This window comes from Aureococcus anophagefferens (genome assembly GCF_000186865.1).
Source record: "Aureococcus anophagefferens unplaced genomic scaffold AURANscaffold_28, whole genome shotgun sequence".
Taxonomy (NCBI): Eukaryota; class Pelagophyceae; order Pelagomonadales; family Pelagomonadaceae; genus Aureococcus; species Aureococcus anophagefferens.
The window spans coordinates 182,641-200,066 of NW_008705587.1; the positions used below are offsets into that span (position 1 = coordinate 182,641).

Genomic DNA, 17,426 nt, shown 5'->3' on the forward strand with positions numbered 1-17,426 from the left:
TATGAACGCCAGCCGGTCCGGAAATGCGCGCGGAGGCATGACGCAGTACGCGACGACGGCGGCCACCGATGCCACGGCGGCCATGATTGCCGGCGCGCGGCGCTTCTGCATTGCTGGCTTCTGCATCGCTGGCACAGCCGCCATCGACGGAAGAAAAATGCCACGACTGCGTCAAGTTCGGCCTCAACCGGCTAAGGAACGAGTGGCTGGAAGCCTCTTGGAGGCATCGGCGCGCCGTCAGTGCGAGGAATGCGATCACCCGCGAGCGACACCAACTTACCCTCAGTCGACGTCGAAGTCCGTGAAGCGCATCCGCTTCGCCGACGCCTGCCGGTCGTCGTCCGTGAACCGGATCCGCGTCGGCGACGGGTGCTGGTCGCCGTTCGACGACGCGGCCGTCGACGGCCGGTCGAAGTCCGCGAGGTCCGACTGGGCCGTGCCCGGCCGGTCGTCGCAGGACGCCGCCCAGCCCCGCGTCGACGGCCGCTCGAGCTCGTCGGCGAAGGACACGCGGCTCTGCGCCGTCGTCGGCCGCTCCGCGGTGATCGGCCGGTTCAGCGGCGTCCGCGCGCGCGCCATGGGCGTCCGCGCGCGGCCGTCGTCGGCGCGCGACGCGCGGTCCGGCGTGAACGCGCGGGACGGCGTCCGCGCGCGGTCCGGCGGCGCCTCGAGGTCCTCGAAGAAGACGTCGTACCTCGGGTTCTGCCACACGTCCGACGTCGCCTCCGACGCGGCCGGCCGCGCGCGCGCGCCGCCGGGCCCCGCGCCGGCGCCGTTGCCGTGCTCGATGAGGCTCTTGGCCCGCTCGAGCTCGTCGACGGAGATCGCGAGCACCGTCTTCGGGTCCTGGCGCTTCTTCTCGGCCCAGGGCGTCGGCCGCACGAGCATGGACGGGTCGTGCTTCGTCTTCCACTTGTTCTTGACGTCGGGCACCGTCGTCGCCTGGTCGACGGCGCAGCGGCGGCCCACGGTCGGCGCGTGGATCGACGTCCCGAAGCGCAACGCGTAGACGAGGCGCAGCAGCCGCTCGCGCGTGTTCGGCCGCTTGCGCCAGGGCGACACGGGCCGCGTGTGGGCGCCCCAGCGCCGCGCGTTCTTCGCGCGGCGGCCGTCCGCGGCGACGCGCCGCTCCTGCCGCGACGTCGGCCGGTCGTCGCCCGCGGCCAGCCTCGCGTCCGCGGCGAGCTTCTTCGCGAGCGCCGCCTTGCGCATGCGCACGGCCGCCGCGCGCGTGCCGCGCATGGCGAGCTCGTCCGCGTCGTACGACGCGGCGAGGAACGCCGAGAACGCGCGCGACCGCGCGGCCCGCTCGAGGCTCTCCGTCGCGTGGTAGATGGCCCGCCCGAGGCGGTAGACCCGCGCCTTCTTCGCGCGCTTCGCCGCGGACGCCTCGCGCGCCGCGGCCTTCCTCGCGCGCGCCGCGGCCTTGGCCTCGCGCATCCGCGCCGCCAGCTCGCGCGCCGCGTCCTCCGCCTCGAGCTTCGCGACGCGGTCGAGCGTCGGCCCCCAGCCCCGCCGCTCCACGAGCTCCCGCGCCGTGACGCCCTTGAAGTCGGGGCCGATCGTCGGCGTCGCGGCGAGGTCCGCCCGCCCGAAGACCGCGAGCTCGTGCGCCGCGCGCCGCTGGTGGTGCAGCGCCGCGACGAACAGGGGCGTCATGCCCTCGACGCCGTCGCGCGCCTCGACGGCGGCCTTGGCTCGGGGCGAGTCGCACCGCACGACGGCGCGCACGAGCTTGTGGTGGCCCCGCTTCGCGGCGACGAAGAGCACGCTCTCGCCGCCGGGCCGGAGCCCGAGGTCCCACACGCGATCCCGCTTCCGCGGCGCGACGTTCGGCGCGAAGAAGCGCACGAAGTCCTCGTCGCCCTCCTCCGCGAGCGCCAGGGGATCCAGGTCCTCCAGGGGCTTGCGCCGCTTCAAAGCGCGCGCGGCGCGCGCGACGCGCAGCAGCCGCAGCAGCCGCAGCAGCCGCAGCGCGCGCGCGGCCCGGAAGAACGACGCGACGCCCGCGAAGCCGCCCGCGCCGCCGCGGCTGCCGTATTCCAAACTCAAGGTAAACACATCCAGGGCGACGACGGCCACGTCGACGCAGTTGAAGCGGTCGCCGAAGAAGGAGCAGAAGCTGTAGACGACCGCGTGCGACCGGAGGTGCAGGTAGCATTCGACGAAGAAGACGAGCGACGCGCCGCGGCTGCAGACGACCCAGATCTGTCGTGTCGTGTCGAGCGCTTTCAGGATCCCGGCGACGGACACGCCCATGTCGAAGAACGTGAGCGTGAGGATCACCGCGAGCGCCGCGTTGCTCTCGAGCCGCGCGTGGACGCGGCCCCACCAGCCGCTCTCGGCCTGGGCCTCGTTGAGCGTCACGGCGCCGAAGCAGACGCGCTCCTTGTCCTCCTCGTCCTCCTCGTCCTCCGCCGCCTCCCGCGCCGCCGCGGCGTCGTCGAGGGCGTCCTCGTCGACCTCCTCCTCCTCCTCCTCCTCGACGGGCACGACCTGCTCCTTCTTCCTCGGCCGCTTCTTGAAGCGCACGGGCGGCGCCGGCATGGTCTGTCGGCTACGACTCGATCATCGTTGGCTGCCCGTGTTTCGGACACCGTCAACGGCTCAACAACGCCGGCTCGTTTCCCTTTTTTCGCTGCCGCGACTCGGACTCGGAGGCCTTTGCTCGCCGCTTACCGCCGGTAGAGGGGCGGGATGCCGAGCTGCTCGCGGAGGAAGTCGAGCCCCTCCTCCATGGGCATGTCGCTGAGGTCGATGGACGTGTCCCGGCCGACGTTGGGCACGAGGCGGAGCTCCGCGGTCCGGCCCGCGTCGCAGAGCGCGTGGTAGAGGCGCAGGGCCTGGGCCGGCGGCGCGGCGCGGTCGAGGTCGCCGTGGGCGAGGAAGAGGGGCGCCGCGGACCGCGCGTAGAAGTGGGGCGACGCGGTCCCGAGCTTGTGCGCGTTCGCCGGGTCGGACACGTCGAAGCCCATGAGCCGCGACTCGGGCCCGTGCCTCACGCCCGCCTCCCAGAACCAGCGCCGGTCCGGCGCCGACTCGCCGCGGTCGCTCCCGAGGTGCGCGAAGCTCGCCGGCGCGCCGAAGGCCGCCGCGGCGACGACGGGCACGCCCTCGCCCGCGCCGCGCGTCGCGAGCAGCGCCGCGAGGTAGCCGCCGGACCTGGGCAGGAAAAGAGAGATTCAAGTTCGCTTCAACGTGAGTGTTTCGCGCGCGCGCGTTCCGGAGAAAGCATCCACGCTTCGAGACCGTTCCAAGAGATGATCGCTCGTCCAAAAATCAGCCGAAACGAGTGGGAGACTGCCGAGATAGGAGCCTTTGAAGTTGGGAATTTCGCTCTCTTTTCCTGCCCTGCGCCGGACCCGGGGCCCGCGGCGACGAGCCGGTCCGGGTCGCAGTTGTAGGTCGCGGAGACGCTGCGCACGTGCTCGATCTGGTCCAGCCTACGACGGTGCGTCGTTTCCCCGGTCGACATCGACCGTCGTCGCGGTCGCGGGACGCCGGGCCCGGCAGATCGTCCCACGGCGCGGGCCACTCGCCGTCCGCGTCGTCGGCGAGGCGGTGCGTGAGCAAGGCGACGGCGAGCTCGCCGCACCGGAGCGCATCGAGGATGACCGCCGGCAGCGCGACGGGCGCGAGCGCGCCGCGCGTCTCGAAGTCGCCGCCGTGGATCCAGAGCAGGATCGGCCACTTGCTCGGGCTCCGCGCCGCGGGGACCAGGAGGGCGTACTCGAGGTGGCGGGCCGCGTCGTCCTCGCCCATCATGCTACAGAAGGCGAAGTTCAAGTCGCCGTCCTCGGACGACGAGTCGTCGTCCTTGCAGCCCACCGTGGAGCAAAATAAGCCCTGGAGCGACTGGGACGCGTTCGGATCGCTGGGCTGGGCGATGGTGAAGAGGCGCGAGCTGAAGGCCGCCTCGTCGTCGTCGGAGCCCTGCTCCGGGCGCGGGATCGGCCGGCCCACGACGTCTCTCGGAGGACGGGCCATCGTTTGCTTCGGGGCAACTTCTCGTTGAAGACGGAGCGGCCGAAGCAATGCCGTTTTTGCGATCGCAAGTATGAGCGGACTTGCCGTTGTTGATAGGTCGTGCGGCAAGAGTCTGCGACGCCGACTCTTCAGAAGGTTTGGCGTTGTGATTTAGGCCTGCCAGCCACACGACGTATCAACTACGGCAAGCTCGAGCTCTGTGGCAATAAAGCTATGGACCGGGCCAGAAAGCTCGAGCCGCTGGCCAAGCTCGAGCCGCTCAGCCCTCGGCGCCCGTCGATGATGGACCCGGCCTTCATGAAGGACGCCATCCCGCTGGTCCCCGCCGGCGCCAGGCCGTCCAAGGGCCCCTGCGTCTGCTCCGGCGACGCCGACCACGGCGGCATGCGCTGGCGCAAGCTCGCCAGCGACGCCGAGCGCCAGGCCATGCGCTTCTTCGTCGAGTGCATGCTGCCGCCGCAGCTGCAGCCCAAGGGCGAGCTCGGCGTCGGCGACGAGGCCGCGCGGTTCTGCGACCGGCCGGCGTGCGTCTTCGCCGCGTTCTCCGCGTGGTGGCGCGACTGCGGGCGCGCGGAGTTCCTCGGCCCGGACGACGGCGGCGCGCTCGGCGCCTACGACTCGGGCTGGACCGACGAGGCGCCGGAGGAGACGAAGGCGTCGACCTTTGGGAGGACGGCGGCCATGGTCGCGGATCGTTACGTGAACGACGGCGGCCAGCGCGGGTCGCTCGTGGCGCAGATCGCCCGCGGCGGCCACGGCCGCTATCTGGTCGTGCACGTCGTCGGCGCCGCGAAGCGCGAGGGCCAGACCCCGGAGGAGACCGCGCGCGTCTTCGCGCCGCTGGTCGACGCCGCGAAGCGCCGCGGCTTCGACGGCGCGGCGCTCGCGCTGGTGGGGCCGGGGACGCCGGAGGCGCTCCACGGCACGCTCCACGAGGAGGATTCCTTGGCCATCGCCTACGCGAAGACGCTCTACCCCGATTTTCTGGAGGCCGCGGCGCCGCGCTTTAAAGGGCCCGACGTCGTCTTCGCGTTTCATGCGGCGCTCTACGGCCACGCGCAGTGGAAGCGGACCATCGCGCGGCTGCTGTACACGCCCGCCGTGTTGGCGATCACGGCCTACTCGCTCCACGAGGCCGCGTTGGACTTCGAGACGCTCCAGGACATCGCGCTGGACACGGGCAACGGCAACGTGACGGCGCTCGTGCCCGCGAAGCCGAACCCCTTCGGCGCGACGTCCGCGCGGACCGAGGGCCGCGCGCCCAACGGCCTGTGGATGGACGACAACCTCGCCATCACCGTCGTCCAGGGGGCGGCGCCGGACATTTAAAATTAGCACCGACGTCGACGTCGACGTGAGCTAGAGACGTGAGCACCGACGTCGACGTCGACGTGAGCACCGACGTCGACGTCGACGTGAGCACCGACGTCGACGTCGACGTGAGCACCGTCGACGTCGACGTCGACGTGAGCACCGTCGACGTCGACGTCGACGTCGACGTGAGCACCGTCGACCGACGTCGACTTCAACGTCGACGTCGACGTGAGCACCGTCGACCGACGTCGACGTCGACGTTAACATTGACGTCTCAACATTAGGTTATGAGTGGTGGTGGAAGATGATGTGAATGTGATTTTTATGGAGGGTGGGTGCAAGCACCCAAGTCAGAAATTCTTAACCGGCACGAGGCCAAAGTTAAAGAGCATTGGTATAGTTTTCAACTAGCAATAATTCATACTCGGCCGGGACCTCATTGTACTGAATAATGCCCCAGCGCAAAGATGAGCGTAAGTGAGGTTCAACATCGAGCCCAGAAAGGCGGGCCGCGACCGGGATCCACCCAAACACGATTGGATAGATTGCGTGGTGCGGGGCAGCCGCCGCGATGCAGCCCCGAGATGCAAACCTCAGCCTCGGGGTGGCCTTGGAGCATTTCCGATGGCCGAACCTGTGAAACTCCGCAAGTGGGAGGGCCCGCCGAAGAAGGTCCGGGCGAAGCAGGAGTACGTCCCCACGGAGGCGTCGCGGGAAGCGGAGGACAACATCCGGGAGATGCTGCGGAAGCCCGGCCACTCGCTGGACATCAAGGCGACGCTCGACTTCCAGATCGACGAGGTGCGCCGCCCGCGCGCGCGCCACCCCGCCGCCGCCACGCGACGCGACGCCCCGCGCAGGGAAAACGGGAGTCCTACAAGCGCTACATCGCCAACCTCCCGCGACAGAAGCAGAAGCCGCCGTGCTAGGCGGCGCTTCGCGGCGCGGCGCGTCCGGCCGCGCGCGGCGCGAGGGCCGGGCGCGCGTCGGGCGACGTTCAGCGCCGCGGTCGGAAGACGCGCCCGTGAGACTCCCAACGCGTAAGAACGGCGGGATTTGTTTGGTGGCGCCCGGGGGACGCGCGAACGGCCGCGCGCGAGCTCAAGGCTCGCGAATCCGTGCGTCACAAACGCTCGCGTTCGCTCGACTCGCAGCACGGTTACCAGGTCGCGACGGTGACGCCCGTGCAGGCGAGGCAGAGGAGCGCGCCGCACGTGATCGCGCACCGGTTCAGGAGCTTGACGCCGTCGTCCGCGTCCGGGACGAGCTTGAGGTGGATGGCGAGCGGGTAGATGAACGCGAGCGGGATGCCGAGGAGCCCGCCGATGAGGGCGACGAGCTTGTCGAGGGAGTGGACGTTGACGATGGCGACGAGGCAGAGGGCGACGACGAGCGCGAAGCGCGCGACGTTGCCCTCGAGCTTCGTCGTCCTCGGCCGCGGCGGCTTGCCGTCGCCGCGGCGCGGCGGCCCGTCGGGCGACTCGGGCGACGACTCGATCTCCGGCACGGCGTCCATGGTCGGCCGCCGGGGCCGCGACGGCGCCTCGTCCGCCGGCCGCGGCTCGCCGCCGGGCGCCGTCGTCGCGAGCGGGTTGTCGACCGTCGCGTAGCCGCGCGGCGACCCGCAGCGCGCGCGCGCGCGCTTCCACTTGCGGCCGACGGACTTCAAAATCTGGATCGCCGGGAAGAGCTGGAGCGGGAAGGTGAAGACGACGGCGAGCGAGTACGCGAGCTGCACGGACGCCTTCCACGGCGACGGGTGCAGGTTCACCGTGAGCACCGTCTCGGTCCAGTTCCCGTAGGCCGCCCAGTTCAGCGCGCCGAAGACGATGTAGGTCACGATGATCATGCCGCAGGTCCGCACGTAGAGCGTCGAGAACTGGGGCTGGAGGTCCTTGCGCACGGCCTCCTGCAGCGGGACGACGAGCGCCGCGGAGCCCTCGTAGACGAACGCCGACGTGCCCACGAAGAGGTAGAAGGACTGCTTGTTGAAGAGCGACAGCGACGCGAGAGGCGGCTGGTGCTCGACGACCTCGATGGTGCCGTAGACGGCGAGCACGACCAGCGAGTACAAGATGAGCGCGTTCGCGACTAAGTTCGTCAGCGCGAAGTTCTGCATGTTCCGGATGCACGACAGCGGCGCGTAGGCGAGCACCTGGAGCAGGCAGCACTGGGCCAGCGACGGCGCGGCGAAGGACGGGCAGGCGTACATGACGAGCTCCCGGAGATTCGTCGCGACGAAGATGAAGTACGTGAGGCAGATGCCGCACTGCTGCGCGACGATGGTGAAGCGCACGACCAGGACGCCTTTGTGGCCGAACGCGAGACCCATCATCGCCGCGTAGCTCTTGCGGCAGCCCTCCCAGGCCTCGAGGAGCCGCGTCGCGCCGAGGGAGAAGAGCGCGAACGATAAGACGAGCATGCCGAGGCTGAAGCAGAGGCCGCCCTCCTGGAAGCCCTTGGGCATGTAGAGCACCGCGGGGCCCACGGCGCTCTTGATGACGGCGAGGAACGCCTGGTTCAGCGTGAAGCCGCCCCGCAGGCTCTCGAGCGACCCGTGCTCGCTCCGCTGCTGGCGCCGCTCCTCGACCTCCGCGAGCCACGACGGCACGCGCTCGAGCGGCCGGAAGCCGGCCGCGTCGTTGGCGGACGCGCGCCGCGGCTTCCGCGGCTCGTCGTCGTGGTCGTAGTCCGGGTCGAAGCTGGCGAGCACGGCGAGCTGCAGCTTCGTCGAGCCCAGCATGCCCGCGGCGTAGCTGTGGCGGTCGCCGCTCTCGCGCAGGAGCGCCGCGCGGTGCTGGAGCCCGATCTCCCGCGCGCGCGCCGCGAGGTTCCCCGCGTCGTCCCCGAAGGCGTACGTGTTGCGGTCCATCGTCGACGCAGGGGCACGGCGAGGCCACTGGCCCGGCGCAGCCTCCAATCGCGTCGGCGGCGCAGGGCGAGGCCACTGGCCCGGCGCAGCCTCCAATCGCTTTCGCAAGCTTCACCGTGACTGCACCCGGTATGCACCTAGCCGAACGAGCCGGCGATGGGGGCAGCAATGTCCTCGATGGGGCAGCGGCCCAGCCGTCGGTAGCATTTCCGGGGCGCAATAACAGCTCGAAAAGACATGCAGCGCCTCTTCGCGCTGGCGTCCCCGCAGGGCGAGGCCCACGCCCAGGTCCAGGGGCTGGAGCTCAGCGCCTGCCTCCTGCGGTGCCTGCGGCCCCGCGAGGATCCCTTCGCCGGGTCCGAGGGCGGCGACGACGCCGACGAGGCCTGCCAGGAGGTCTTCGCCGCCGTCGCGCTCGGGCGCACGTGCGCGGGCGCGAGGCGCTTCGTCGCGCGCGCGACGGCCGACGCCGTCGATCGCGCGCTCCGCCGCTACGGGCGGGAGATCGCGACGGACGTCGTCGACGGCCGGGGCCACCGGGCCCTGGCCATGCGGCGCCTGCGGGCCGCCGTCGTCGCCCGCGTCGCCGGCGCCGCGCGCCTCGTGACCGAGGACGTGGGCCGCGCGCTCGTCGGCGTGCTCGGCGACGACGCGTGCTCGCCCGTGTGGAACTCAAATCTTCAACCCTACTTCAATGTGTGCTTATGCGACAGTTTCGACGCACGGTCTTTGGCGGTGCTTCGAGAACTCGACGAGAGCAATCGATTCGTCCAAAAATCAGCCAAATCGACTTCGATTTGATCGAGCTAGAGAGGTTTTTGCTGGACAGGGCGTTCCACTGGTTGATTTCCACACAGGTGCTCTCCCTGCCAATTGGCCGCCGCGCGGTGCTGCCTGAGCTGCGCCCGGGCGGGGCGGCCCGTCGACGGCGCGGCGATCCTGCGCAAGGGCCTGCTCCTGGACCTCCTGCGGCGCAACTTCTACCTGGGCGACGGCGGCGCGCTCGCGTTCGGGTCGCTGGCTCCGTACGACGCGCGGACCGTCGAGCCGCGCGAGGCCATCGTCGACGCCGTCGCGCTGGGCCGCGACGCGCTCGTCGCCGGCGCCGACGTCCCCGCCGACGCCCTGGCGGAGTACGTCCACGCCATGGCCCTGTGCGCGCGCGCGCCCCGCGAGCGGCCGCTCGGCCCGCTCCGGGCGCTCGCGGCGCAGGCGCTCGCGGTCCTCGCGGCGCGCCACGCGGCCGCGCGGCCGTCCCTCTTCCTGGCGCAGGACGCCGTGCCCGCGCTCGGCGCGCTGCTCGCGCCGCGGGCGCCCATGCGGCGGCGCAACGCGGACGACCCGCGCGAGACGCGGCGCTTCTCGCCCAAGGGCGGCTTCGACGCCGTCGCGCCGGACACCGCGCGCGAGGTCGACGCGAAGGTTCACGCCCTCCGCGCCCTGGCGACCGTCGCCGAGGCCGACGGCGACGGGGCCGTCGCCGTCGCGCGGGAGCTCGTCGCGCAGGGCGCGGCGAACGCGCGGTCGCCGGCGCCGCGGCTCGTCATCCTCGACTGGGACCGCGACGTCGAGGGCGCGGACCGGCCCGCGGCGCGGCGCCTCGACGCCGCCCTCAGCGCCGTCGGCGACCCCTGGCGCTGCGCGGTCGTGCTCTCGGCGACCGCGGCGCTGCCCGGCGCGGCGGGCGAGCTCGTCGGCGGCATGGGCGGCGAGGTGCTGCCCGCCGTGAACGCGCTCTGCTGCTGCTGCGAGGAGCACGTCCTCAAGGGCGACGCCGACGCCGCGCTGAGGAGCGGCGCCGGCGACGCGCTCGCGGACGCGCTCCACGACGCCGCGACGCCCCCGGCGTGCGTCGTCCGCCTGCTCGACGCGTTCGGCCGGCTCGCCGCGCCCGTGGCGAGGCTCGAGGCGGACCTCGTGCCGCGGGTGCTGCTGAAGCGCGTCGTGCTCACGATCCGCGACAAGCTGCTGGCCGCGCCGCCGCCGGACGTCGCGCGCGCGTTGTGCCGCGCGCTGCGCGATTTGGCCAAGGCGGACGCGTCGGGCGACGCGCTGCCCTTTTATCTCTGCACGAAGTGGTCCTGCCTCGCGGCGGTGCTGGTGCGGAGCCTGTCCTTCGTGCTCGACGAGGCGCTGGAGGCGCTCTGCGCGATCGCGGCCGTCCACCCCGGGGCAGCACAAGAGAGCGAAATTCCCAACGTCAAAGGCTCCTATCTCGGCCGTTTTCCACTCGTTTCGGCTGATTTTTGGACGAGCGATCATCTCTCGGAACGGTCTCGCAGCGTGGATGCTTTTTCTGGAACGCGCGCACGCGGCACACTCACGTTGAAGCGAACTTGAATCACCCTTGTGCTGCCCAGGTCCACCCGGGCGACGACCCGCTGCTCCCGTCGGACGGGTTCGCGGCGCTCGGCGACCTGCTCGAGGACCGGACGCCCCTGCTCGGCGACTTCGGGCACCTGGGCTTCGACGACGTGGACCGCCAGCACGAGTGTCTGAGGCACCTGCGGGAGAACGGCGACGTCGTCGAGGCGCGCGACGTCGCGGCGCACCTGCTGGGCGCGCGGCTCTTCCGCCGCGCGGAGGACGCGGAGGCGACGCGCATCCTCGCGGCGCTGGCGCGGGGGCCCGCGGCGCCGCGGGCCTGCGTGGCGCTCGTCGTCTCGCAGCGCCGGTGCACGCGGCTCGTCGCCGTCGCGCTCCTGATCAAGCTCGCGGAGGACCCGGCGGGCGTCGACGCGGTCGCCGAGGCCGTCTGCGGCGAGACGCTCGAGAGCTACGTGAAGAGCGACCTGCGGGGGCGCAACCTGCGGCCCGACCAGGTCGAGAAGTTCTCGAAGACGCTCCGGTCCGCGTTGACGTGTTCGAAGATTCTGCAGTCGAAGATCGTCGCGCTCTACGAGGACGCCAAGGCGCGGCGGCACAAGCTCGACATGCGCGAGAAGCGGGCCGAGCCGTCGCCCGCGGACATCGCCGCGGCGGAGGCCAGGGCGAACCGCGCCGCGGCGGAGCTCCTCGAGCAGCTCGACGAGGAGGCGACGCCGCCGTCGAAGAAGAAGAAGAAGAAGAAAAAGAAGAAGAAGGGCCATCGGGACGTCGCGGAGGCCGTCGCGGCGGAGGACGCGCCCGCGGGCCGGACGACAAAGCGGAGGACGGCAAAGCGGCGGCCGCGGCGCCGCCGCCGGACGTCGACGACGACGACGCCGCGCCGCGACCGCGGCCGCGCCGGAGCCGCCCGTCGCGCCCCCGGCCGCGCCGGAGCCCGCGCCGGAGACGCCGCCGAAGCCGCCGGCGAGCGCCGCGACGGACGAGTGCCCGCTCTGCCTCGAGCGACGACGAGACACGGCGCTCGTCCCGTGCGGCCACGTCGTCTGCGCCGCGTGCGTGGCGGCCTTCGGCGTCGCCGCGGGGGACCCCTGCCCGGTGTGCCGGGGGCCCGTCGTGACGACCATGCGCATCTTCCTCTAGTGTAATCGCTTCGCTTCGTTTACCCGTAAAGGGCGAGGCCTAGGGCGTCGGGACGCGGTCGGGAGGCCTCGACGCACCCGCCTGCGGGTCGACCTTGCCCCGCTCGGAGAGCGGTTCAAGAGCGCGCGCGCTTGGCCGGGGGTCCGCAGGCGGGTGGCCTGACGGACCGAAACTAGGCGTGAAACTCGAGCGCCCACGCGTGGCCACGCCGACTTGCGGCTCGCTCGATCGTAACAGCCAATCTCGGCGCGCCGTTCCCCGATCGCGAAAGCGTCCAGGCCGCGACGCCCCCGCGCACGTCAAGCCCTCGGCCGCCGCCGCCCGTCGCACGATGTCAGGATACTTCTTCGGCGACAGCAGCGGGAACCTCTGCGGGCCCGAGCACCAGAGCGGGAGCGACGGCGAGTCGTCTCGGAAATCGTCGGACGACGTCTTCGCCCGGCGGGCCCTGGCGCGCGCCTCGTCCAAGGAGACCATCCCCGCGCCGGCGCCGCTCCCCGCCGCGGGCCTCTCACACGCGCACGTTTACGAGCACGACGACGACGACGACGACGAAGTCGCGGCCGTGACCTGGGGCGGCGAGGACACGAGCTTCCGGGCGTTGGAGGAAGCGCGTCGTCGCCCGACGAGAACTTCTTCGGCGGCGCCCGGCGGGGCCTCATGAAGCACGTGTCGTCCGCGCGCGCGGCGGCGAAAAGCCCGGACGAGCCGGGCCTGTTGGAGAGCGTCACGGGCATGGTCAGCAGCCGCCTCAAGCCCAAGTTCCTGACGAAGCAGGACACGTCCCGCAAGTCCCTGGAGGAGCTCGAGGCCGCCAACGACGACGACAGCGACGACGACGACGACGCGGCGAGGAGTTCCGCGTCAACGTCTTCCCGCGCCACATGGCGTCGTCGCGGCTGATCATGAACCCCCTCGAGGACTGGCGCCTCAACTGGGACATCTTCACCATGTTCCTCATCGTCTTCGTCATGCTCGTGACGCCCTTCGAGCTCGCGTTCATCAACAGCGTCGGCTTCAACGCGTCGTTCAAGTCGCTCAGCCCCTTCGAGCCGAACCAGCACACGGGCCTGCTCATCGCCAACTGGTTCGTGAACCTGGGCTTCGTCATCGACGTCGTCTTCAACTTCCTCACGGCGATCCACGACGAGCAGCAGCACCGCTGGATCATGAGCCACTCGGAGATCGCCGGATGCTACCTCCGGTCGTGGTTCGTCCTCGACGCGGGCACGATCGTCCCCATCGAGTACTTCGCCGGCTCGGAGGCGTCGCTCATCCGCCTCCTGCGCCTCATGCGCCTCTTCAAGCTCGTCAAGGTCTTGAAGTCGGAGAAGCTCGTCGCGCGCGTCTCGCGGCACATCGACATGTCGACGAAGTTCCAGACGATCATCAAGTACTGCGTCATGATGCTCGTGCTCATCCACTGGTCCGCCTGCGGCCTGCGCATGGTCACGGACTACAACCTCAAGGAGTGCCGCTACTCCGCGGACCAGGACTCGCGCTGCCCGGAGACCGTGCTCACGTCGACGGGCAACTGGGGCGAGGGCGTCTGGGCCATCTACGTCGAGGCCTGCATCTGGGCGCTCATCGCCTTGAACGGCGAGGCCGACGCCCGCACGCACGCGGAGTGCGTCCTGGGGATGATCATCATGCTCGTCGGCGTCATCATCCTCGCGTTCCTCGTCGGCGACATGTCGAACATCATGTCGAACCTCGACCCCGTGACGAACGAGTTCAAGCAGACGCTCGACAACTTGAACGACTACATGCGCAAGAAGACGGGCTTTCCGGATGCGCTGCGGCTGCGGCTCCGCGAGTACATCCTGCTCAGCGAGCCCGTGTACCGCGACCACTTCAACAAGGAGATGCTCTCGAAGCTGTCGCCGTCGCTCCAGCTCATCGTCGCGAAACAGAACCTGGGCCGCACGGTGACGCGCATGCCCTTCACGGCCTACACGATCCACAGCCAGGCGGGCCTGAAGCGCGGGAGCCGCGTGCGCGTGAAGATCTTCCACGATCTGGGCCTGCCCGCGACGTACAAGGCCGCGGTCGTCCTGTCGTCGCCCGCGCTGCTCCGCTACGACGTCAAGTACGACGACAGCGGCCGCGTCGAGCGCGACGTCAAGCACGACCGCATCGTCCACGACGAGAAGCCGGGCCAGGGCAAGCTGGGCTTCCAGGTCGACGCGTTCGTCGCGTCCGTCGCGCGGCTGTTGGTCGCGCAGCTCTACATGCCCTTCGACACGGTCATCCACCAGGGCATCGACCTCAACACGGTCATGTACGTCGTCGACAGCGGCAAGGTCATCTGCATGAACTACGACAAAACGAGCACCTTCGGCATCTCGCTGAAGCAGGAGAAGGACTTCTTCGGCGACGACATCGCGATGCTCGCGTCGGGCGACCGGAAGCCCGTGCTCCGCGACTACGCGGCGGTGGCCACGCGCACGACGCAGCTCCACGCCCTCGACGCCTTCGAGTTCCTCGACTTCCTCGAGGCGAGCCCGGGCCTCGCGGTGTTCCTGCGCCACTTCGAGAAGTGGGGCTGCTGGGTCCGCATGAAGCGCGTCTTCCTCGACACCAAGGACATCCTCGGCTGCATCCGCGACGCGGACCGGGCCGCGAAGAAGCTCCGCAAGAAGCGCCGGGCCGCGACGCTCGGCGTCGACGACACGGCGGACCTCCTCGCGCTCGTCGCGGACGCGCAGCGCCACGGCGCGGCCGACGACGCGGCCGCCGCCGCCGCGCGGTCGCCGCTCGCGACCGCCGACGTCCTCAAGGCCCTCGGCTCCCTCGTCGCCGCGCTCCGCAAGCGGCGCGAGGAGGCCTAGGCACCCGCTAATCTTGTCTCGCGGGCTCGCTTACTTGTCTCGCGGGCGTCTGGGAGTGCTCCGAGGTGCCGTCGGCGTACCTCGCGGAGCGGCCCGAGCTCTGCCGCGGGTCGCGGCCGTCCTCCTCCTCGCGGCCGTCCTCTTCCTCGTCCGCAAGCGCGTCGTCGCCGCGCGCCAGCACCGCCGCGAGAGCATGCCAACGATCGCCGCGGACGAGGCCGAGGCCTGAGGCGTCCACCAAGCAAGCTCAAGCACGCGGGCGCGCGAGGTCTCACCGACCCCCGCCCGCCGAGGCCCGCGTCCCCCCGACGAGGTCCTCCACCCTTCGTGCACCGAACGTCACCACCCCGCCCCCACCCGCCGAGCGTCGCTCCGACCGCCCGCGTCGTCGCCGCGTCTCCTCCTCGGAGAACGCCGCGGCGCGCGCGCCTCGTCGTCGAGCCCCGCTCCGTTGCCTGCCTGATCCCCCGCGCCCTGTATTATAGACCTTCGGTATATGGACGCGGTACTACGCCCGCTCACACCCGCCGCCCGCGGTAGGTCCACGCGTCCGTGCGCCGCGAGAGCACGTCGACGACCGCGGCGCGGTCGAGGCCCGCGAGCGGCCCGTCGGGCTGGAGGACGGGGCAATTCCAGCGCCTCCCCGCACCGCCAGACCACCGCACCCCCTCCATTAAAACGACGCCGCCAGCTCGTCGACCCAGGCCGCCCGGCGCCCGCGGTAGGTCCACGCGTCCGTGCGCCGCGAGAGCACGTCGACGACCGCGACGCGGTCGAGGCCCGCGAGCGGCCCGTCGGGCTGGAGGACGAGGTACTTCGTAGGATCGCACTCACACCCGCTAATCTCGCGCGGGCTCGCGTCTCGCGGGGCACAGACTAGTTACTCGCCCTCGTCCTCGCTGGAGGCGGAGAAGTACTCCTCGGAATCGGAGGAGGACCAGTCGACGGAATCGGTGTCCTCCCATTTCTCGTCTTCGGTGTCGCTCTCCGTCTCGCCCTCCCAGTTCGCGCTCCATTTCAAGTGTCTGGTTGGATCCGAAAAGTATCCGTGCGCCTGGTCGCCGACGGGGACATCGCAGCTCCATACCGGAATCTGATCCCGCTCGGCGCAGTAGATGTACACGTCCGCGTCCCAATAGAATTCGTTGTTATCGTCGGAGTTGTAAGAATCCACGACGCGGCGCATGGCCTCTGGAAGCTCGTCGCTGGGCAAAAACGGAGCCTGCTCCGCGCCGACCCTGCCGCCGAGAAAACTGATGACGATGTTGAGCGGATCCGCCGCGCTAATGCGCCGCGACCAGACCATGCGCGCGAGTCCGACCTCGCGTTCACGATTCCGGGCCTCTTGCGCTAAGATGATCTCAACCGGCGGGACCATATTACCGAACAGGCGCTTCAGCGGCCATGGCATCGGGTTGAAGTGACCGCGCTCTTCGAGGGCCTCTCGCGCGTAGTTGAACTCCTCCCACAGGTCGTCAGACTCCTCGCCGACGTAATCGATTCCATCAAGGTGCTCCGCGAGCGCGCGGATCACAGCGCAAAGCTCGCCAAAGTATTGGCGGAGGTATTCGTAAAAATCGGGGGCGGGAACCGTATTGCCGTCCTGGTCCATCACCGTCAACGCCTCGCATCAAGGAAAGTGTTAAGTTGGGAGTCGACAAACGACTTTGTTCGGACTTTATCGTCGCCATATATGTTATCGAGTTGTTCTTCGGTGTCAGCCATAGCTGACGGGTATTTTTATGTGTGAATGTGCACCAGGCTCACAATTAAGGACAGGTGTGACAAGCACCTCTTGGCACACACACAAACAAGAGCAGTCTCTCGCACAAGTGGGAAGGGTACGTCTAACGACGCACCCGCGCCATAACCTGTAAAGAAACTAAGTCCCGTACATCAACTTGACGTTAAGGTACAGTCCGTAGTAGCAGGATAGGCACAGTGGGTGAGAGGGGAAGCTCAGTGTGCTACCTTACGGTAGCGCAGTCATATGATAGTAACTGATTATAAAGGAGGGGGAACGGGAAGGAGAGCCTAACTAGGGTAGGTACAGTACTAGCATGATGGTAGTAGGGTAGTGGTAGTGTAGCGTACTGTACTACAGTATAGTCATGGAGATATAGAGATAGAGAGAGAGAGACAGACAGCAAGGTCAGTCTATATTCTTTGCACGCTCCTGCGACGACAGACGATCGCGACGCGCGAGAGAGAGCGACTTTTTCCAAGGCCTCAGCTCGCTGAGTTTGGTATCGTTCTCGGAGCACAGAAGCGACGAGCTCACGGTGTTCATAGTTTTTTTGGCAATATAGGCGGTGGAGTTCTTCGTAAGGTGTCTCTTCGAACTTCGGCCTCAACTCCGCTTCAATCAAACGACGATGCGCGCGCCTAAGACGGACCCAAGGCTCGGTCATCGCCCGCTGGTGGTCGTCGCTCTTGCCTCGCCGCAATCGCTTTGACTGTGTGGTTGTGGCGATTCCGGCCCTCCCCACAGTCCACACCTCCAGACCACACCTCCCTCCATTAAAACGACGCCGCCAGCTCGTCGACCCAGGCCGCCCGCCGCCCGCCGTAGGTCCACGCGTCCGTGCGCCGCGAGAGCACGTCGACGACCGCGGCGCGGTCGAGGCCCGCGAGCGGCCCGTCGGGCTGGAGGACGGGGCAATTCCAGCGCCTCCCCGCACCTCCAGACCACCACACCTCCCTCCATTAAAACGACGCCGCCAGCTCGTCGACCCAGGCGGCCCGGCGCCCGCGGTAGGTCCACGCGTCCGTGCGCCGCGAGAGGACGTCGACGACCGCGGCGCGGTCGAGGCCCGCGAGCGGCCCGTCCGGCTGGAGGACGAGGTACTTGAGGCTCTCCGGGTCGAGCTTGAAGACGGCGACGCCCTCGCGGAGCGCCGCGAAGTGGGCGTCGGCCTTGTCGGAGCCGAGGTCGGACACGGCCCGCCGCAGCT

The 17,426-nt window shown here is 69.6% G+C and overlaps 4 protein-coding genes across 4 annotated transcripts in view; 2 read left to right on the forward strand and 2 right to left on the reverse strand.

Moving 5' to 3' along the window:
• Positions 1-4,200: 4,200 nt before the first annotated feature.
• On the forward strand, positions 4,201-5,316 carry AURANDRAFT_66859 (hypothetical protein; the record flags this gene model as incomplete). Its single annotated transcript, XM_009042158.1, has 1 exon — positions 4,201-5,316. One exon carries the CDS (start codon positions 4,201-4,203, stop codon positions 5,314-5,316), a length of 1,116 nt encoding a protein of 371 aa, XP_009040406.1.
• A 1,144-nt stretch (positions 5,317-6,460) lies between these two features.
• AOT11 (hypothetical protein) lies at positions 6,461-8,173 on the reverse strand (the record flags this gene model as incomplete). Its single annotated transcript, XM_009042212.1, has 1 exon — positions 6,461-8,173. The coding sequence occupies one exon, from the start codon at positions 8,171-8,173 to the stop codon at positions 6,461-6,463; it is 1,713 nt and encodes a 570-aa protein (XP_009040460.1).
• Positions 8,174-9,319: 1,146 nt separating this feature from the next.
• On the forward strand, positions 9,320-14,504 carry AURANDRAFT_72413 (hypothetical protein; the record flags this gene model as incomplete). The annotated part of the gene is made up of 3 exons (XM_009042159.1): positions 9,320-10,372; positions 10,534-11,280; positions 12,562-14,504. 3 exons carry the CDS (start codon positions 9,320-9,322, stop codon positions 14,470-14,472), a joined length of 3,711 nt encoding a protein of 1,236 aa, XP_009040407.1.
• A 2,674-nt stretch (positions 14,505-17,178) lies between these two features.
• Positions 17,179-17,426, reverse strand: part of AURANDRAFT_66862 (hypothetical protein) — a gene marked incomplete at both ends in the record, with an annotated part of 2,277 nt that continues 2,029 nt past the window's right edge. The window contains one exon of the mRNA XM_009042211.1: positions 17,179-17,424. Within this exon, the coding sequence (XP_009040459.1) occupies positions 17,179-17,424 (246 nt within the window). The remainder of the gene's footprint in view (positions 17,425-17,426) is intronic.